The 22826-nt window shown below is 32.3% G+C and overlaps 3 protein-coding genes across 3 annotated transcripts; 2 read left to right on the forward strand and 1 right to left on the reverse strand.

Moving 5' to 3' along the window:
- The first annotated feature begins 3136 nt into the window (after positions 1-3136).
- LOC137816362 (protein WALLS ARE THIN 1) lies at positions 3137-7175 on the forward strand. The gene is made up of 6 exons (XM_068619466.2): positions 3137-3493; positions 3876-3938; positions 4185-4301; positions 4479-4914; positions 5684-5835; positions 6656-7175. The coding sequence occupies exons 1-6, from the start codon at positions 3273-3275 to the stop codon at positions 6843-6845; spliced, it is 1179 nt and encodes a 392-aa protein (XP_068475567.1). The 5' UTR covers positions 3137-3272; the 3' UTR covers positions 6846-7175.
- A 3893-nt stretch (positions 7176-11068) lies between these two features.
- LOC137816368 (uncharacterized) lies at positions 11069-11965 on the reverse strand. Its single transcript, XM_068619472.2, has one exon. It carries the CDS (start codon positions 11963-11965, stop codon positions 11069-11071), a length of 897 nt encoding a protein of 298 aa, XP_068475573.2.
- A 5641-nt stretch (positions 11966-17606) lies between these two features.
- On the forward strand, positions 17607-19617 carry LOC137816373 (putative ribonuclease P/MRP protein subunit POP5). Its single transcript, XM_068619477.2, has 3 exons — positions 17607-17870; positions 17972-18109; positions 19152-19617. The coding sequence occupies exons 1-3, from the start codon at positions 17693-17695 to the stop codon at positions 19298-19300; spliced, it is 465 nt and encodes a 154-aa protein (XP_068475578.1). The 5' UTR covers positions 17607-17692; the 3' UTR covers positions 19301-19617.
- Positions 19618-22826: the final 3209 nt, after the last annotated feature.

Below are 22826 nucleotides of genomic sequence, written 5' to 3' on the forward strand. Positions count from 1 at the left end.
ATTATTCACCTTTGTTAAGAGATCTATTTATGTTTAAAAAAAAGGATAATGAATAGAAAAATAAATATTTTAAAACAATTATAGATGGAAATCTGATTTAAATACTTATTAAAGAAGGAAAACATAACTTATTTAATATTAAATTAATTTATAAATTCAGGACAAAAATTAAGTACAAATAATTATGTACAATTTTATGTACAATAATGATGGATAGCATTAAAGATGGTCCTGGATCAACCCACCATCTTAAGCATCATTATTTATTTATGAGATTTGGTTATGTGTTTGTGAATTTTTTATTTTTTTTATCTTTTTTTTTTCTTTTGGTTACATTGAGATTGTTTATCTGAATCAGCTTGCGTAATCCTAACATTGATATATGTGAAATTATGAACCCTAATTAATTTATTTTCTAGGTCCTCTGTCTGTCTATTTATATATATTTTTAAAACTAAAGTATAATTTTATATACATTCTTATTAGATGTCATTATTACTTTAGTAGTGTAATCATTATCCATTAAATGGTTAACATTATAAAAATGTACAAGGTACGTGTGCACGCCGTTATAAATATTTATAATTCATAAATACAACATATATATATATACTAAATAGTTGATTTTTCATAATTAAAAACAATATTATCATATATTATTGTATAAGGTAAATGATAGCAAAAAATTTACAACTTTTAATATAAAAATTCATAAATTTATCATATATTTCATCTCTTCATTAGATCATAGTGTAAAATTAAATTTGTAAAAGTTCATAAATATATAATTTGTAAAAGTCTCTAATAGCTTTTTATCCCTAATAAGTCATTATATTTTATTTTAATTTCTAATGATTCTTGTTTAATACATTGGTTTTAATAAATTTTTATTTTGTTCTAAAAGCGATTTAGATAATTCTTTTTAACTGAAACAGAAAAATCATTAGAGATAGGCCCAACACAAATACTCGCTAAGATAAGTTTAAAATGGTTTTGATACCATATTACGAAGTGGACTTTAAGCTTAACTCAACCCTATAGGGTTGAAGTTTGTACCCACTTATATACAATAAAAAGCTCTAATCTTTAGTCGATGGGAGATTCTAACCATTATAACCATTATTATATAAGTGGAAAGTATAAGTTGATGATAATGTATTATTTGAATACGGAAAAGGTGTTAGCTAAGAGGGTAAGACCCGTAAGTGAGTGGGGTACCCTCAATTGCTGCGTATCTGGATTCTCTTTAGTCTTCCTCTAATATCACAATTATACCATTAATTAATCAATAAAATATTCAACCCTTTTATATCATTTTATATATGGTCTTCTTTATTAGAGTCTTTGCATTCCACAAATCACGATAAAGTCTCAAAAATCAAATTGATAAAAAAACAAAAATCTATTTCAAAACATAAAAATATGATTAAAATTTATTTTTTTATAGAATTTTCCGATTCACTTTTTTTTTCAAACCAAAGGTTTGATTTGGATGCTTTTAAATATATTATGCACATGTAAACTTACTTATCAACTAAACATAATATTTTGAAAATTGTTTTACAACTTTCTTGTATTTTATTTATAATATATTTATATTTATGAAAACATATTTTAAATATAAAATTATATAAGTTACTTATGAATATGAACAAGACCTATAATCATAAATATAATAACAATCATAAAATATTAATAATTTTATTTATGTCTAAAAAATACAAACTAAATAACAAAAATTTTATTTTATTCAAATTTTTATATTAAATTATAATTTTTATATTTAGTTCAAATAACTATAGCTATAAACAAATATTTATATATTTTCATTAAATGCCATATGAAACACTATTAAAGAAATAACATATATTTAAATTATTTTTTACTTTAATTCATATAAGTTATGGATAATGATTCATTTTACGAATCTCTTTTTTATTTTTATATATGAGATTTTATTCGTTTTAAAATTCGGTAGTTTCATTAGTTGTGTTCTTAAAAAACATCTCAAAATATATATTTAATTCATTTTTATCTCAAAACGCTTAAATAAATGGAAATGTATGGCTAGAGGAACAATTATATATGAAAATTCATTAAATGAGTAGTTATTACATTATTATAAATGAGTTGAGTTTAGCCTCTAAAAATCTCTAAAAATGGAGTTGAAAAATGAGTAAGAAAAAAATGAGAAGAGTGCAAAAGAATTGAAACAGGAATTGGTGGGGGTGGGGTTTGGACTTTGAAAGAGAATGAATGGAATAGGGTATCTAAGTTTCCACCACCCCTTTGTCTGCCTTTTTTGTGTTGATGACGCCCAAGCCATTGCTCAATTATCATCATTCATACCAATACAATCTAAGTTTTTATTTTCTTAAGTACTTTCTTCCTCACATACTTAAAAGGTTTAATTATCTCAATAGAAAGATTAATTTTGTTAATAAATAATTGAAAGATGTTTAATTTTCATAGTGTCAATAAAAAAATCTTACTTTTAACTAGAGATTATTTCAATACGTTTAATATAGTCTCCATATCACTCAGGAATCATCAGGTCACTGACAATTTATATATTTCTTCCTCCCCTAATCCACTAAAACGTCTTTTTAATAACAAAACCGTGATGGTCTCTAGTGAAAGAAAAAAAATTCACGTTCTTCCTTTCCAGAATGATTACAATCCGTTCTTTATTTCGGGAAGGATTACGATCACACCGTCACTCCAGAATGAAAGGAACGATCTCGTAGTTCTTAATCTGTGAAGATACATTATTAGGTGCTCGATCGTTGGATCACAAAAATAAAAAAAAAGTTGAATCTACATTAAATTTTACCTGAGTCGACTATCTATTTTTCTGAGATAAATTTGATTTCAAACTCATATTCAAACAACCGAGCTTCAAACCGGAACTACCAACAAATCATTATGCTGAGTAGAATCCATTTTTGCTTTAAAAATGAAGGGAATTGTGGTGTGAGCCAAACAAGGCAGATTATAAAAAAAATGTGGGAGACAAGTAAAAACATTCCAAGGCTATGAACAGTTGACATAACGTCTTTTTAGGGAGATTGTGGGCCATGCCTATTCCTTCTATTCCACACTCCTCTCTCACACTTCCCTATATTTATAGGCCCTCTTCTCCCTTCTTCTCATCACCACTTCCTACTCTTCAACCCTTTATAGCTCACAAAAACCACTACCTACCTACACCTCACTTATAACTGCTATTTTGGTCCAACTACTCATACCCTTTTGCAGTTATCACTTCTGAAATGGCTGATTTAGGCTCAGCCTCTTCCAGGAGAATGTGGTGTTCCTTTCCTGAAAGAATGCAGCTGCATGTGGCCATGCTGGCCTTGCAGTTTGGCTATGCTGGTTTCCATGTCGTCTCAAGAGCTGCCCTTAACATGGGTGTCAGCAAGCTTGTTTTCCCTGTCTATCGTAACATCATTGCCCTGCTTCTACTCCTTCCCTTTGCCTACTTCTTAGAAAAGTTAGTATCTTTTGACCTTCTTTCACTGTTTTTACAAACTTCTAACTTATTTAACCTACTACATCTTCTAAAATTCACTGAATCAGTTCCACCCTTTTACCTCATTCAAACACACTTCTGCATAATAAATAATAGATTACCCTACAAAACCACACCCCTAATATACAACATAACATGTTCTAAGTCCTTACCTATATTTTTTTTTATAAAAGTTTTCATATAGACATGCAAGTTGACATCTTAACTAGACCGAGACCTTAACATTTACATTAACAGTCTTTACATATATTTGAATCAACCTATCTTAATCTTATATATATATATGTTATGGATCAATCTAACGTGCAACTTTGCTTTCCATTGTTTCTTTTCTTTTGTGCAGGAAGGAGAGGCCAGCAATGAGTTTAAACTTTGCCTGCCAGTTCTTTCTTCTGGCACTTGTCGGGTATGTGTGATTTATCAAGCCATGCAAGACTAATTACAACTAAACTAAATTAAGGCTTTTCTTGTCTTTCATTTTCAAAATAATAATCATACTTTGACAAACTATGAGTTTCATGAACTGATACAAGTTTTAGACAGGAAAATGGAATTGTACACTAATACAAGTTGTTAATATATCATTTCAGCAACTTGGAATTTAGAACTTTCCTTTTATAATTAAGATATATACAAATTTGGCATTACACAGGATTACAGCAAACCAAGGTTTCTACTTGCTTGGGTTGGAGAACACATCCCCTACCTTCGCATCAGCAATACAGAACTCTGTCCCAGCCATTACATTCCTCATGGCAGCCATTTTCAGGCAAGCCCTTCTTTCATTAACCAATTGTTATTGCTATATGTGACTTTGGAAACATGTATATATATATATATATAGTAAAATGCACACATGTCTTTCTTACTTACCCTTAGTATATATAAACACATGATGAACATGACACACATATATGAATGATGAAGTTTGTTTGGACAATTTCAGAATAGAGCAAGTGAGATTGAACCGAAAAGATGGGTTGGCAAAGGTGGCGGGAACCATTTTGTGTGTGATTGGGGCGACTGTGATCACACTTTACAAAGGTCCAACAATATATAGCCCAGCAACCCGTGTGAACAGCATGAGCAGCAACACAATAACAACACCAGTGTTTGATTTTGGGTCACTCTCACTGGGAGATGCAAAGGGGAAGAACTGGACCCTGGGGTGCTTGTACCTCATAGGACACTGCTTGTCATGGTCTGGTTGGCTTGTGCTGCAAGCACCACTTCTCAAGAAGTACCCTGCTCGCCTCTCTGTCACTTCCTACACCTGTTTCTTCGGACTCTTGCAGTTTTTGGTCATTGCTTTGGTCCTTGAAAGAGATGCACAGGCTTGGCTTTTCCACTCTGGTGGAGAAGCTTTCACAATTCTATATGCGGTTAGTAACTTTTATATACAATATTATTCTGTACTTTACACTGTCTACTGTCTGTATTCAATATTCAACCAGTAAACTCCCATCATGGCAATTTAGTTCCTCATTTAAAAAAGTATAAAACTTACACACAATTCTGTTAGTACACTAATGATACTTGAACAACCAGATCCAATATAATATACAACTTGGTGATATAAAGAAGGGTTATTTTTATCATTTCATAAACTGGTGCAAGTTTTAGGCAGAAAAAATAGTTATAAACTGATACAAATTGTCAATATATCACTTCTTCTTCTGATAGTTTCTAATTAGATCAAGAGTTTTACCAGTTTTACAGCTAATTCACTGGAATGTCATAAAAAAATGGTTTTGAAAACTTAGGGCCTTGAGCTTGCTCATTGTTTATTCAATGGTTTTGAGTAATATCATTTATAAAAATTGCTTTATCTGACATAGATGAATACATAACCAGAGTCTTTGTCCTGTGAGTCAGATAAATTAACATGATTCTTCCATTTTTGTAGAGGAAATGAAACTGATGAAAAGCTGATCGTTTTTCTAACTAGCATGACTAATTTGTAATTAAAAATTTGATCTGAAAAGTGCTGCATGCGTTTGAGGCGTGACATTATATATATAGTCCAAAAGTGGTTATGAAATGATGTTGAGCATGAATAATGGTGGGAAACATTTATTGATGGTAAGATGAGAAAAAAAGAAGTAATTGAGTTGTCTTTTATTTTAATTAAGTTTTGATAATGGGTTGCAGGGAGTGGTGGCATCAGGAATTGCCTTCGCTGTACAAATATGGTGCATTGACAGAGGTGGCCCTGTGTTTGTTGCTGTGTATCAACCTGTTCAGACTTTTGTTGTCGCCATCATGGCAACCATAGCTTTAGGAGAAGAGTTCTACTTGGGAGGGTTAGTCCCCACTACACTAATTATCCTTCATTTTCTTCACCATGTCCACCATGTAATAATGAGTTAAAGCAAGATAGATAAGAAAAATTCTTAACAAAAATGTTCATGCATGAAAAAAAATTGTGCATGTGCTCATGGTTCAAAGAAGAAATTGAAGTTTCCTTGACTCATATGATGCACAAAATGGATCCTCACTCAAATTTTGACTCCACTAAACATAACTTCAGCAAAATGTTATTTCTCTATCCAGTTGTTATCTATTGTAAAATTGTCAACATATTAACACTATTTTTCAAAGAAAACAACTACTTTAATAACACACTAATTTACAACTTTGATTTAACCAATGCAATTTCAAAAAATTTCTATTTCAGCAAAAGCAAAGTGTTATTTCTCTTACAGTATTTTGTGTAAACTGTCACCATATCAATACTCTTTTTCAAACAATCAGAGCTTTGAATGCGTATTTCCTGTAATATGCTGAGTCTGAAATGACCCAACAGTATGATGAAGGGTATTTTTGCTGCCTTGACATTTAGAAAATGACAAAAAGTTCACTAAACGACAAGTGCAGCTAGAAAAACAAGTAAATTTGTTACCTTTCGGTGAGACCTGAAAAGGGGTTCTGCAGAATGATTCTACATTCCAAAGGGTTAAAAAAGTTTGAAAATTTATACCATAGGACAAGTTGAACAGAAGATTGTGTCTCGTGTGCTTCTTGAAGTTGTTCACTTTTTGCTCCCTCTTAATAATTTACTTTTTTTCCCATACTGATAATTATGATTTGGTTCTTGGCTGAATTTGTGATGTCATGATATAGGATCATTGGAGCAGTGCTGATTGTAGCAGGACTGTACTTTGTTTTGTGGGGTAAAAGTGAAGAGAGGAAATTTGCTAGAGAACAGCTTGCGATTGCATCCACCACTGATCATAGCATCATAAGGCCTGCAAGCCACGCCAAAGCATCACTTGCTCAGCCACTTCTTTCTTCATCAACAGAGAATGTCTGAGCCAGAAAATTCCAACTTCAAACCACACCATCTTCTGGTGACAAGAAGAGAAAACAAAACCCAAGAAATGATCACTTATACATTACTAGTCATTACTACTACTACCTTGTGTCAGCAAGCTTTGTGTGTGTTCCAACTTCCAACCAGTTTTCATCTTTTTTCCCTTTTCTTTATTCATCAAATGCTTTTGAGTAGGTCCTTTAGAATGAGAGAATCGTGGGAATGATTGTAATGGTGGATGCCACTCAAGTGGGGCCTGGAGCTTGAAATCCTCCATATGCTTTTGTATGTCAATTAATCTATGGTTTGATTTACGAAAAGAAATTTTGTCATATGGATCATGCAAGATTAAGAATATTTTGTTACATCATGTACCGATCGGGACTCAAACCGAAGAAGAAACTCAACATCCGATAATACCGATTGACATAACTAATAATCAAACTAATCAATAACCAAACATTAGTTAATCTGTTTTTATTAGGTCTAATAAGAACTTCACAATAATTATATAAATAAATACAAATTTTAAAGGATTAGGTACATCTAGTATTAAACATTGAGTGTCGAGTGTTGAAGTTTGACTTGAACGTCAAAGTGTCTTTTGTAGATATCTTTCGAATGCGGAGTTAACGAAGACAAGGAGTGGAAAAACGAGAAAAACATAAGAAGTTCATTAAAGAGGAAAGAGAAAATAGGAGGTCGACCGAGCTGAGAATAGTTCACTTAGTTTGAATCCCATTTTAGAACAATGATATTAAATAGTAAAAATGGTCTGATAAATAAAAAATAATTACCATCAAACAAAATCATCATTGTGGTCGGATTCAACCAAGCCCTCTTTCAAAGTCGTAAAGATTTATCTCCAGAAGCTATGAGATAGCTCACGAAAATATTCATAATAGTTAATAATGTATGATGGGCCAATGAGCTTGATTTGCATTGTTAATCATGTTGGTATAAAATCTGACAAACAAATAAAGACCAATAGATGCAGAGTTGGTAAGATACTGCCACAAGACAATGAACTAACATTTGTTAATTCTTGTAAAAACATGGAGAACTCGACAACATTGTAGGTGAAAATTATTAGCTTATTTCAACTACCACATCCCAATATCATATCTTTTAAAGGGTTATATAAGTGAAACATTGATATTCTCCTTTTACTTTAAGTTTACTTTATTAAGATGATTAATTCATCTTTTTCCTTTTCAGGTCAAATCAGGATATTTTTTTTCTTTACAGGTTTTCACGGACTAAATGTTCAATATATATAACAGTTAGATCTTGCTCATTCATATTTATTTGATAAAAAAATAAATTTTTCTAATGTTGTCTCTTTTGACACATTTTTTTTTCATCTTTTTCTTTGCTACATGTCAAAAATGGTGATCTAAATTGACCATTGTCACAAACTCTGGTGGAAGTGTTTTCAAAATATCACTTTTCTTTACATTTAATTTAACAAGGCAAACAACATTTAGTGTCAACAATAGCCACCATCTTCTCACTTTAATAATCAATTCCATGAATAATTACAATTCACTTAATTTATTTTATAAAAATTCACTCCTTATTATATCTTTCAATCAAACTTTTCTTCTATGACCCTCCATCCCTATGTCAACATTTCACAATTCCATTTAGGCAAAAAGACAAAAGAGTAGGTTTGTTTCCTTTATTTTAAAAAAATTATCCGATAAAATTATTGTATCATCATATATGCATATACTAATACATATGTATACTCATTTAAATTTAAATTTCTTCCATATGATTATTTTTTTTAATTAGTTTTCTCATTTAAGAAGAGTCAGCCAACATTCGTATGTTTTATAATGCTATAATGTTTTCATAATTGTTTGGAAACATTTAAAAAATATATTTTAAGTTTAATTGTAACACCTCTATCAAGGTATAATTTTATCTTTCACTTATAATTATGAAACAAAGTTTTCATAAAAATTAGCAATACTTCAAAAGATTAATATACATGGAAATCAGAGTTTATTTTATTACAAGACCGGATAAAATTTAAAAGTCATTTAAGAATAAATTTTGCAGAAATTTTTAACAATATAAAATAAAGAACTTATGAATCTAAAACTTTCTAGATGCAAGGTTCTAGATCTCATTATAGAGATATTTCAGTCATGAAAATTAATTTTTCAAAACGAAAATGGTGTGTCCTAAACATGGTTTATGCATTAGTAAACTTGTAAAAATCTTTTAAAAACAATCTGAGATATCACTTTTTTTTAAACTATAGTGACAATTTAAAAATGAATATCTATATAATTATGGTAATTGGAAAAACCTTGGGAGACTTAACCTTATTATATATTTACCATGCTATCTTCATATTCAAAAGTGAAAAAAAAAATGAAAATATAAGAATTTGTCATATTTTCTATATTTAAGAGTTAATAATATATGAAAATATTTTACTTTTCAAGTAACTCTTCCTGTAAAATTAATTTTTTTATTAAGTAGTCTATCTGTTCAGAATTTAATTGGCAAAGCCATACTTCTAAATAATAAAATTTAATAAAATAAAATTATATATAAATACATTAATATTACACCTATATCATTTAAAAATTAATAGTAATAAATAATTGTAATTTAAAAAAACTTTATTATATTATATATTTAAAACATTGATAAACAAATATATATATATATATATATATATATCTTATTTTTTCAAACAAATTGCTTTACACTGTGTTTATACAAAATTGGAAGAGAAATAGAAAATAACAGATAAAACTAGATATGCAGGACAGATAAAGGATTCTAAAACTAGATTTACATTTTCTTAACACTATGAAGTAATATTTACATATAAATAACATTATAAAATAATTAGATGACAATGATACTACTCATTTAAAGAATTTATTATTACTAATATTGTGAAACAGAAATATTTAAAAAAGTCTTATGGACTCAAGGAACATCTTATAACACATCATATTTATAATCAATTTGCATGTTTTTATTGAAGACTTAAATTTGAAAGACATGTGTATATACAACAAGAGAGTTTAGTTTGTATTCACATCTATATAATGGAGTGATTTTATCTAACTCTATGAAGTAATGTTTGATTCATTAAACTAAACAAAAATATGTTAATAACATCTTTAAGTATATAAGTTGTTGAAATAATAAAAAGAAGAATAAAATAATTGTATTTTACAAGAACTGTATCTTCATAGTGATATGCCAATAATTATTCCTTTTATTTTAAAAAAATTATAATAATTTAAAACTTTTTGAATCATGTTAAGAAACCAGATGAAATCACAACTTTTAAAATATTATTTTATTAAGATAACTAGGTATAAATCAACAAAGTAAATACATTGTTAAACACTAGTACTCTTATTTGTCTTTAGTATGTTTTACACTTAATAATGGTCTCAATTTACAACATACAACACTAAAAACAAACATTTAAAAACAACAAAAGCAGAGTTTTAGGAGTCAAATTCTCAATGATATATTAAATGGGCTAAAAACCCATGTCATGTTCAACCTCTGATTGGGTAAACCCATGCTAAAGCCCAATCTGTGGATCCGTGTTAAATTTTCCTTTCTTTCATTTATTTTTTTCTTTCAATTTTGCGTCAAATTTATTACAAATTATTCTTTTAATCCTTACAAAAAAATAAAACATAAATTTATTTTATGAAATATATAACCTTATAACTTAAAGCAAATAAAATATTCATTTTTATTTGAATTATAAAAATAACCTATTTTTGGACAGATGGAGAACCATATTGATTGGTTTGTATAACACTATAACGGAGAAAACTAAACAAACCACCTATTTTTTTGCTAACCTATATTTTTTTATTGAAAATAATATAAAAGAGTAATTGATTATGAATGTTGTTTATTAATATATGTTTTAGCAAGTACATTTAATCAATTATTTTTATGATTATTAAATGAGTATACTTTTATTTTTGAAATATGTAAATGTATATAATTAATTGTTCTGGAATATCGGGTGTTGTATGATTCAATATACTATCGTGAATTATTTTGAAATAAATATTGATAAAGAAAAAATTCTCTTATTTCACTTACGTATCATATACATTTTAAGAATTAATTATTACATTTTTCAAAAAAAAAAGCATAAAAAAGTTATTTAAGATAATTCAGCTAAATCTGAAAAGGAGAAGAAATGAAAAAATAAAACCCTACAGTTCTGAGGCTGAATCTGCATCACAGTCTTCAATTTCATGATCTTGAGGTTCCTTAAGGTTGTTGTTGTCGTGTCGTTTTCTGCTGTCACAGTAGAAGACAGTAGTAACCACGTAACTGAAAACCACCACCAAAGCATACAAACACATGAACAACGTTTTGTCCCAAACACCAATCTCCGAATTCTGATTCTGCAAAATCGCTTCCACCTTCCGATTTATCACACCCGAAACCAAAACAAACAAACCCGAGAGAACCCACCCGCACACCCTCCCTCCGCGAATCAAGCCCCACCCGACCCGAATAGCCTCCCACCCGGCCCGATCCTCCGTCACGGAAACCACTATTCCGAGGCCCACAACCGACAGGAGGTAGACCTCACCACCCGACCCAATTACCCGAGCGAGGACCCGGATCCATACGGGTGACCCGAGGGTTGCTGCGGCGAGGACACGTGGCACGGGGGCGAAGGTCATGAGGAGGAAGTAGACGAAGAGGACGGTGACAGCAGGGCGCTTCCAGTTGGCGCCCCTGGGGGAGATGGCCTTGCCGTGGGCGGCGGCGTGAATAGCGGAGACGGCGGCGACGAGGGAGAGGGGGAAGGAGAGGAGAGTGAAGAGCGCGCGCGTGCGGAAAAGAGAAACGGCGTCGTCGCGCGACTCGTGCCAGATGTGGAGCGCCTCCACGCGCGTGGATACGACGCGCGCGACGGCTTCGAGGTGGTAGACGCGCGTGCGGAGGTGGTGGGTGGAGATTGCAAGCGTGAAAGTGAGGAACGACAGAGGGAGCGTGGTGAAACAGAGAATGAAACAGAACAGAAGTTTGTTGGTGTGAATGATTCTGAGAGAGTCCCAGAGAATTTTGAGTGGGCAAATTACGAAACTGAGTAACATGTTTTCTTCTTCCTTCTTCTTCTTGCAATCTCACTCTTCTTCTTCTCTTCCTTCTTCCATCACTTTTTCATCCTCCACCATTATCATCATCAAATATATCCTATAATATATATTTTAAAATACATTTTGTCCTTTTCTGCTCTTTTCTTTTCATTTTTAAATATTTCTTTTAATTCCTTAAGATATTTTTATTAGACTCTGCTTTTTGATTTTTTTTTTTTTGTAAATTTCTGTTATCATATTTTTTATTCTTATACTATCCTACTGAAATATAGGTATGATAAGATTTTTAAAAAACTCTATAAATAGAAGTAAATATAAGAAGATTAGCAAATTATCATAATATATTTTTAATCATATTACATTTTCATATATTTTTATTAATTTAAATATTAGAGAATATTTTACAATTAAATACGTGTATTAATAAATTAATTAATTTAAGATTTATTTATTAAATATATTTTCATTCATATAATAAGCGGCTATCTAGTCTGTTATTAAAATTATTTATAAATAGGTATAATCTACCTATATATATTTTTGTTAATATATAAATTTTGATATAATTTATATATATATATATATTATTTTTTTAATAATACTTACTGTATGTCAAATGTATAATAATATTTATGATAAAAGTTTTTATTTAAAAAATAATAAAAGGTATTGGAATATAATATATATTTGAAAGGATTTAAATTGAATGGTGTAGGACTTTAGGTTGGTTGGGATGGTTGTTGACGTATTCAATTAATTAATGCGTGGAAATTTCATGATTGACATTTTCTTTATATATGATCCTATTTCAGTAGTGACGACAAAATTGATGAATAAAATACAAAGAATAAAGTTTTTATACATAAATATATTATGCAGGCTTTTATTTTTATTTTGATAAAAAAAAATTGAGAGATTGGAACAGAACATAGGAAATTACGATTTCTCTGTCCTCTATCTGAATGGCCACACAAATGAAATGTGTTCATTTTTATTTTATTCACAACAATAGTTTTTAGAAGATTATTTTCCCAAAGTAATATTTTGTTAATATATAATACCCAAATTTTAGAAGATAATTTCCCTAAAATAATATTTTTTTAATGTAGAATACCGAAATGGAGCAAGGAAAAATTAATTTCGTAAATACGACATTTGCACTGAATTTCAACCTGCAATTTCGTCTGCTTTGGGCCGCTGGAAACCCACCAAAAATTGGTTCAGGAGAGTCCAATTTTCAAGGTGGACTTTTGTTTTTTCTTCTTCTAGAAATATGGACAGAAGGAGGAAAATCAAATTTATAATAGAAAAAAATATCTTCAAATAATTAATTAAAAATATTGAGAATAAATTTTGATTGGATTGAGAGAGGAGAAAAAATAAAAAATAATTCAAATGTGAAAAATATGTTGTTTTAATATTGATTTTGTAATGTTATTTGAAAGAAAAAAAATATGTTGATAATCGATTTTGTGAATGTAAAAAAAATTCAAAAGAGTATTTTTAAGTATGTTAAAAAACTTAAGATTATTTTAAATTGTTATTAGAAATTGAACAATGAAATTAGAAATTAAAAAATAATTTATAATTCGAATAGAATATTTTGTAATATGAAATTAGTTTTATATATTTATTAAAGTATAATTATAAATTTATTTTATAATATTTGAAATTTTTTTATATAAAAAGACATATATCTTTCCATTTTAAAAAGAAACATTGATGTTTTAGTTACAACTAATTTAAACATAATTTATTTGAAGGTTAAGGATGACGAAATATATATGAGGTTAAAATAGTGTAAATATTACGTAAATGGAAGTGATACACATTTGGTCAAGTGTAGATTTTGCTATCTCATGATGGTCAATGTAAGTACTCTCTTGTAAGTTTCGATCATTTCATCAAGTTTATGTAAATCTCTAGTTTAGATAAATAGTTGAATGTTGATGATGATTTTTTTATGGTTGACACTTAGGTGAAGACATTGATTTTTTTCAAAGGTTGATAATTTGTGTGATGTTAGAATTATTTTGTATTTGTATTGAGTTTTATATGAGTTTTCGATCAAGAACTCCAATTGGACGTTAATAATTGTTTTTCGTAAGTTGTTTTTTTTTATCTTTATAGTTGTACCGGTAGGAACCGGACGAACGCACGTGGCCGACCCACCGAATGCACAATAAATGTAAGGGCATTTATGACAAGCTAAGGTGGTTAAGATACACCTCCGAAGAATAAGTTATATGCGTTTAGAGAAGATATGTTCCCCGGGTATTCCGGAGCACGACTGACAAGACATATCCATAATCACCCTGAACCCAAGGGATAGAAAGCCCATTAGGCAATCCTATAAATACTGTGCTCAAGCCAGAGAAAGGTACGTTTTCATTCACTTACGAAACCGCGCTTAGAATCTCATACTTACTTGAGCGTCGGAGTGCCTTCGCAGGTACCCTCCCCCGACCGAAGGAGAAGAAGATCGACACGTCAGCAATCTCGTCACGTCAACCGACCGTGCCTGGCCCCGTTTCTCCACTCAGGTACAATTGGCGCCCACCGTGGGGCCGAGGCAAGATTTCAATTTTTAAAGCTATAATGGTTGCAACAAGGAACAACAACGACGCTATGGCAAAACAGATGACTATAATTCAAACCCTCCAAACTCAGATGGAGGAACTGCGGCAAAAGGGGATGGAAGACCGTCGTGCGCGACTCCAGCGACAGGTCGATAATCCCGAACGAGAAGGCCAATCCCATATGGCCAACCGAACCGCCTCTCCCATACCTACACCGGCCGACACCAATCCTGCTTCCAGAGCTGAAACAGTCAAAAGAAAGTCAAGTAAAAGGGGTCATCCTTTTACAGACGAAATCATCACCACACCACTTCCTGACAAATGGAGAGGCCTCGCCATTAAACTCTATGACGGCTCGACCGACCCGGACGACCATTTAAATGTTTACAAGACGCAAATGACTTTGTATACCACAAATAACAATGTGTGGTGTAAAGTATTCCCCACGTCGCTCCAGGGAGAACCTCTTACTTGGTTTACAGAGCTGTCTCCGAATTCCATTGACGACTTCGACGTCTTAGCCGTAAAATTCTCTACTCAGTATGCCACTAGCCGACCGCATCACATGTCCTCCATGTCTCTCCTAGCGGTACAACAAGAAAAAGGTGAATCTCTCAGAACCTTTTTAGATAGGTTCAACAAAGCATGTATGAACATCCGAGGGCTCAAGCAGGAAGTTGCATTGCACCATTTGGTCTCGACCATCCGACCGAGCCGTTTTACTGAGTCTCATCAAGAAGCCGCCTCAAGACATGGAAGACCTTCGAACTCGAGCAACCAAATTCATGCAAATCGAGGAACACATTGATTACCACCAACGGTTCAAAGCCGTCGGATCTGGAGTCCTCAAACACCAAACCCCGAGCAAAGAAAGAGAAGTCGAGACCGAACGAACCGTCCGAACCACTCCAAGGTCAAACCAAGACTGTTCCACAAAGGCGAATTAGTATGGCGAATGCGGAGTAGCGGCCGGAAGGAAGGAGGCAAGTTTTCTAGCAATTGGGAATGACCATTCCGCATAGCAGACACAGCAGCCGATGGAGCCTATTATTTAGAACATTTGTCTGGGAAGGACATACCGAGAACGTGGAATGCCACGCATCTCAAATTTTATTACAGTTGAACTTAATGAAAGTGTACTCTTTCCTCACTCAGTCGGTTTTTCCCTAAGGAGGGTTTACGACCGAGAAGGTTTTAACGAGGCACTATAAATCAAAATCCAAGTCCCCTATTCCTTTTATTACTCTCAATTTATGCCTCGTTCGGCATTCGCATTATTACTAACGTAATCAGAATTATTTATGCCTCGTTCGGCATCAGAATAATCTTATTACTAACGTAATCAGAATTATTTATGCCTCGTTCGGCATCAGAATTATCTTATTTAATGTTATCGGAATTATTTATGCCTCGTTCGGCATCAGAATTATCTTATTACTTTAAAGTAATCAGAAATATTTATGCCTCGTTCGGCATCCGAATTATCTTATTACTTTAAAGTAATCAGCATTATTTATGCCTCGTTCGGCATAAGAATTATCATATTACTTTAATATAATCTGAATTATTTATGCCCCATTCGGTATCATAATTATCTTATTACTTTAATGTAATCAGAATTATTTATGCCTCGTCCGGCAACAGAATTATCATATTACTTTAACGTAATCGGAATTATTTATGCCTCGTCCGCCATCATAATTATCTTATTACTTTAATGTAATCGGAATTATTTATGCCTCGTTCGGCATCAGAATTATCTTATTACTAATGTAATCAGAATTATTTATTCCTCGTTCGGCATCATAATTATCTTATTACTTTAACGTAATTGAAATTATTTATGCCTCGTTCGGCTTCAGAATTATCTTATTACTTTAATGTAATCAAAATATTTATGCCTCGTTCGGCATCAGAATTATCTTATTACTTTAAAGTAATCAGAATTATTTATGCCTCGTTCGGCATCCGAATTATCATATTACTTTAATGTAATCAGAATTATTTATGCCTCGTTCGGTATCATAATTATCTTATTACTTTAATGTAATCAGAATTATTTATGCCTCGTCCGGCAACAGAATTATCATATTACTTTAACGTAATCGGAATTCAACCGGTTGTTTCGAGAATTCAAACACTCTATTCTTACACTTTTAAAACTGCTTTAACTTTGATTTTATAAACCGCTTGCTCGATTAACATCGCAAGTCCCGGCCGCCGAACGCCCGCTTGCTCGATTAACATCGCAAGTGCCGGCCGACTTCCCACCAAACTTGCTCGATGACATTGCAAGTATGGGCCGAACGCCCTCTTGCTTGATTAACATCGCAAGTATTGGCCGACCGACGTCCCACCAAACTTGCTCGATGACATTGCAAGTATTGGCCGAACGCCCGCTTGCTTGATGAACATCGCAAGTATTGGCCGACCTGCTACCCTCTTGCTCGACTATTCATCGCTAGTAATGGTCGGCCGCCCACTTCACTTTCTCGATTAACGTCGCAAGCTGGCCACCTATCCTTAGTTGTTCGATTAATCACAATTAAATGGCCGATCGCCCGTTCTTGTTCGATTAAAATCACAATTAAAAGGCCGACCGCCCGAATCCATCTTATTTGATCACACCTAGGGTCACGTCACACCTCGAGAAATGGAATAGCCGCACGATCAAGGGGAACCGACCGACACCATCATTAAAGACTCATCGGACATATCTAACACATCTGCCCTTGAGCCTGGGGGGCAAGTGTACCGGTATGGCCGAGACCTTAGAAGACTTGGCCGAGACGCCGAGAGGCCGAGACCTTGGACACCTTGGCCGAGACGGCCGAGAGGCCGAGATCTTAGACGACTTTGCCGAGACGCCGAGACCTTGGAAGGCTTGGCCGAGACGACCGAGAGGCCAAGACCTTAGAAGACTTGGCCGAGAGGCCGAGACGAGGCCACACCGAGAAAACTTTGTGCTCTATCACAAATCAAAACACGTGTGCGCACTATTGGGCTTCATGACTCAAAGCCCATTAAAAGACCCGGCCCGTATTTCCTGATCTGACATTATCTTCTAGGGTTTCTTTTTCTTCCTTCCATCGATGCTTTGTGTTCTGGGAATTCGAATCTTCAATTTGCCTCAGCGCGAAGGATCATGGTGGGATTCAGAAACAGATACATGGTGATGGAGGTTTTTGTCAACCCTAATAGAGACAAAGTGGGCAATGATTCTATTATAATTACACAGTTTAATGTCTCCAAAGCTGTGAAAGACAGCCTTTTGGAGAATTTTGGGGAGTGTGGTTTGGCTTCATCGTTGGGATCATTCCAAGGTAAGTGCTAATTTGTTTGATTTCATGCTCTTTTTTTTTTTTAATTCTACACAATTTGATTTTGATCGTATTAACATTTGCTTTTTGTTTTTTGTGTACAGTTAAGTATGTGAATTCAATTACCAATGTGTGTATAATTCGGGTATCAAGAGAGGACTATCAGAAAGTATGGTCTGCCATTACAATGGTCACAAACATTGCAAACTGCCCCGTCATGTTTAATTTGCTGGATTTGTCTGGTAAACAAAAATAAAATCCTGCTTCGTTGGTTTTTTTTTGGTTAATTTCTTTGGAAATATATTGGAATTGAACAAGGGAGAAAAGAAAAAAAGTGTGTGCTAGATATGATATCTCGTGGAAAAGGAAAATTGTGAAAAAATCGGAAATTTTGCATTGTGCTATTGCTTTTTTTTTTTTTTTTTTCTATTCAGTTTGATCCTCATGTCTACGTGTATCAGAAAAAAAATGTATAGAGAGGTTAGCCCCTTGGAAGGATTTCATTACCCTGGAGGGTCTGCTTTGTGATCATACCATAAACAAATTGGTCCAGATTTCGATTTAGAATCCTGTTATTTGCGGCTGCGGCACTACTGTTGTCAGAAAACCTTTGTTTATTATGCTGTCGCTCGTCTTTATCTTTCAACAACAAAAGAATGACTTCGTATTTTCATAACTTGTACATTTACGATGAAATTTATTATTTCAATAGAATGCTGAGCCTATCTTGCTATGGGGTTATGATTAAATTTATTATTAAAACAAAGCTACTAACTGTGAAAACAAAAGACCTCAGGGTACCAATGTGAAAACAAAAGACATCAGGGTATCAATGTGAAAACAAAAAGCATGTGTATTATAACTATTGAAAGAAAATTGAGGTTTTGGATATTAGGCTTCCTATTATGAGGGGAGTGGAGCTTTGGGAGGGAAATTGGTTTGCAATAATTTGATATATGCAATTGTTGGGGTGACATGGACTGTGTGCTGCAGTCATATGTATATATAGATTAGTTATGCATTGCTTTTCTTACTTCCCAGTGCGGGTTAGGAGGGATAAGGATTTTATTTAAATCATTTATGCATTGTGTTGATGTATAAAGCATTATGTTTACAGCAATATGAATGAAACTCCAAAATTTTTTGGCATTTTTTATCAATTTGATTGCATCTAACTAGCCATTGGCCGTATTCATGATTTAAACATTTTCTTTCGCTTAAAGATTTGATGTTTAACATAAAATTATTATAAATCCTGATATGAAATGTTAACTTGTGCTTCAGGAAGTATAAGGGCTTGTAAAAATGCTGCCTTGAAGTGTGAGGAATCAAAGTTTGAACAGTACAAACTCATGGTTGGTGATCGATTCTCTACTGCCGATTCTGATGGCATGAATTCTTGTCTCAACAAGATCAAAGTTTTGGAACACTGAATATTTGGCCTTCAACTAGTGTCTCATTGAAATTTTTCAGGTTATTTGCAACTTGTTTGCGTTCAATCACAAGTTGCCTCAGAATTCTAGGTGAAATTTTAATCTCTCTAATCATAGGGTATTTGTTCTCTCTGTGAGTTCAGTGCATTTCTGAGTTTACTGGTTATAGTAACTAGTGTATGTTATAGTTACAAGTTTCTTCCGTGAGAGAAGTGTCCTGGGAAAATATGTAAATTTGCGCCTTTGTAAAATAATACTAGATAGATTATTTCTAGTTATAGGAGACATAATTGCATAGGGAAACTTTTTCTCTTTTATATAGCCTGCATCAAGTTTCTTCCATTCTTTCACTTCAATTTTCTAGATGTATAGGAACAGATGCATCTTCTTAATGATTTATTGGTTTGGTTTATAGTAAGCAAACACTCTAATGAATGTTTTGCTTGAAGTAAATTAGAGCTTGTATTCGTTATCACTTGTTAGATGAAACTTCAATTCTCTCAGCTCCCCTTCTGGAGCATCAACATCACATTGCAAATGCTCTCCCCTGTGATAACAATTTTCTCTTCCTTGGATTCTAGATGATAACTAAGTAGTTGGACATATCTCTTTTACATTGAAATACTATAATCATGTGTTGGTAAGTGATCTTTACATTTATTTGGTGCTGTTTTTCAATTTAAGAGAGGAAGGCATGAGGAAATTATAGATTTCAGCAGTTTCATCTTGAAAGTTTTAAGAATTATTATAAATATACACTTTCTTTTCTATCTAAATTTCTGACATTGTCTCTGTTCACGTAATTGGATTCATCCTTCAAGAAATTAAATGTCAGAAGTGTTAAAATTTTAAAATGTCAAGATGGAGTATCTTTATTGTTTTAGGGTCATCTCTTTCTTTTGGCATGTTCTTTGTTTAACAGTCAAGGACTAATCCTTTCATTGTTTTTGGTACACAATATCAAACATCAATGCTGATAAAAAAAATATAACATCATAAAAACATCATTGCTGATAAAAAAAAATAGAACATCATAACATGTATCATGTTCGTGTGTTCTCAATATATATACAGAAAAATATGTAGGATGGCTACATTAAAAACAAAAATCAACGGTTAAAACTTTTCATTGTTTTGGTAGTACACTATATAACGTACGTCAAAGCAATGAAAACAGAAATATTTGGGTTGGTTGACATATGGTGTACTCTCTCCTCAAGGTTGTACCAGCAGCAAAGGTGTACTGTTCCACAATATTTTCCTTTACTGCTAAACCAATGTTTATGTTTAATGCAAGTGTGCCAAAATTGATTTATAAATGATATCTGTGATATAGTTTTTATATATTTAATAGAAATAAGTTAATTCAGTTCAATTATCAATCCACACGTTTAACTAATGCATTAATTGTTTCAATAGAGGATTTTTAAAATATTAAATGAAGCCAAAATAGAATTTGAGAATATTATTTGAATGAATTTTGACAAAAACAGGAAGGAGTATATTAAAAAATAAATGGACTGCAAAAGTAATTACTTATAAAAACGCCACATAGCCCAAATGTAAAATACTCATCAAACATTTGACAAATCCTTTGTGCACCATATCAATTTCAACATGCATCAAATCAACTATTTAAAGGCATTTTCTTCCTGCACCCCTACATTTTTCTTCCTGCACCCCCACAATGTAATGCAAAGACAATAATATTCCTACTATTTTTTAAAAACCCCAAAATACACATAAAATCCACACAGCTCTTTCTACTTCCGGACAATGCAATTCGGTAATTTTACGTAATGGAAAATCCGCATTTATTTTTTTGCATTATGGACTGGAAAATCCATAAATATTCCGGGTTGATGAATCCGGTAATCTTCTGGATCCATCAATCCGTAACAAAAATTAGACTTCCAGATTCAGCAATCCGGAAATCAACAAGTTGCTTTCGAAACAAGGTGAAGGTCAGTTTTGCGATTTACAAAATTGTGGGGGTGCAGGAAGAAAAAATGTAGGGGTGCAGGAAGAAAAAGCCCAATTTAAAATGATGAAAATACCTGTGCAAAATAACGAAATAATCCTGCTAAATAACGAAAATGATCTTAAATGAAAGGAGGTTGTGGATAAAAATACTTCCAGAATTTCTTTTTTGGAATACATTTTCATATTTACATTTCTGGAATACATTTTTGAATTCTATAAATTCTTTTTTGAAACATTTTCAGATTTTGTGTTCTGAATTTTTTTTTCTGAAATACTTTCTGCATTTAGATTTTTGGAACACATTTTTTAATTTTGGAACTTCTTTTTTATAATGCATTTTCAGATTATGTTACAAATTTTCTTTTCTAGAATGTATTTTTTGCTTTCAGATTTTCTTTTTCCAAAACAAATTTTTTGACTTTTGAATTCCAGATTTTCAAATCCAGAATAAAGGATAATTTTTAAAATTTTTAAAAATGATAGGGTGCAAGTTGAAATTGATATGGTGCAAGAAGAAGTTACCCATACATTTTCTTGAATTTTTGTTTGAATTGCTGGGCCTAACTAAGTCCAATTTTTTAAGAATAACAATATAATGTGATCAACTACACCTTCATAATTACCAATTGTACCTCTATTGAAAGAGAAATATATTTGTATCGGTGAGGGTCGTACGACTGATGTAACGTCTCGGATCCCATCACTGGATTGACCAAATATAATCAAGGCCCACGTTCGTCGGGCCAACCGATAGTTCAAGTCCAATTACGCTCAACTAAAGTCAGCAAAGTTAATCCGTGATTAGGAGCTAGGTTTAACCTGACCCAATAAGGAAAACTCACCAAAGGTAATATAAATAACACATATTTCAAGAATCAGGTACGTCATTATCTACCGACAACCGAGTGCCGAATCCTTTTGTTAACTTAAGTGTTAAAGTGTCTTCTGCAGATATCTTATTCGAAAATTACCAGGAAACCGAAAGTCGAGACAAAAAAAAACAAGAGAGAAACTTGTTGAAGAGTAGTACGATCAATTGATAGGAAGGAAGGTTAATCCTCTCATTAGTTATCTCGTCCTACCTTGGTACATAACAATACTAAAATTCTTTTACCATCGTGATCGTGCTGCTTGCTCTGCAAAATAACATTACGCGTTGAAAAATGTGTTTCTGAAAATTCTATTTGAAAAGCTCGTCTCTGAACTCGTTTCATTTGTTCTGAAAAACTTGTTTAAAGAATTTTGTTTTAAAAAGTTTATTCTGAAATGTATTTTATGTTTTAAAAAGTTTATTTTGAACAGTTTGTTCTAATTTTATTTTAAACAGGTAATCTAAAAATTACTTTTAAAAAAGTATATTTTAAAAATTGTAAAAGTACTATTAGAAATTGTGGGAATGGAGAAAGAAAAAACCACAACAAAGTAACAATAATAAAGATTGACGAGTATGGATGAAAATATGCTTTAAGTTCCTATATTTGAGCGAAGCTTAGTCGTTGTATCCATACTTTGAAATAATTTTATTTTTATAATAATGGTTGAG

Source organism: Phaseolus vulgaris, chromosome 1, assembly GCF_051622355.1.
Source record: "Phaseolus vulgaris cultivar YP4 chromosome 1, ASM5162235v1, whole genome shotgun sequence".
Classification (NCBI taxonomy): domain Eukaryota; kingdom Viridiplantae; phylum Streptophyta; class Magnoliopsida; order Fabales; family Fabaceae; genus Phaseolus; species Phaseolus vulgaris.

Coding starts and splice junctions, on each gene's coding strand:
- LOC137816362 (XM_068619466.2), top strand. CDS start 3,273: ATGGCTGATTTAGGCTCAGCCTCTTCCAGGAGAATGTGGTGTTCCTTT. Junction 3,494..3,875: donor TTTGCCTACTTCTTAGAAAA/GTTAGTATCTTT, acceptor TCTTTTGTGCAG/GAAGGAGAGGCCAGCAATGA. Junction 3,939..4,184: donor TTTCTTCTGGCACTTGTCGG/GTATGTGTGATT, acceptor GGCATTACACAG/GATTACAGCAAACCAAGGTT.
- LOC137816368 (XM_068619472.2), bottom strand. CDS start 11,965: ATGTTACTCAGTTTCGTAATTTGCCCACTCAAAATTCTCTGGGACTCT.
- LOC137816373 (XM_068619477.2), top strand. CDS start 17,693: ATGGTGGGATTCAGAAACAGATACATGGTGATGGAGGTTTTTGTCAAC. Junction 17,871..17,971: donor ATCGTTGGGATCATTCCAAG/GTAAGTGCTAAT, acceptor TTTTGTGTACAG/TTAAGTATGTGAATTCAATT. Junction 18,110..19,151: donor TAATTTGCTGGATTTGTCTG/GTAAACAAAAAT, acceptor CTTGTGCTTCAG/GAAGTATAAGGGCTTGTAAA.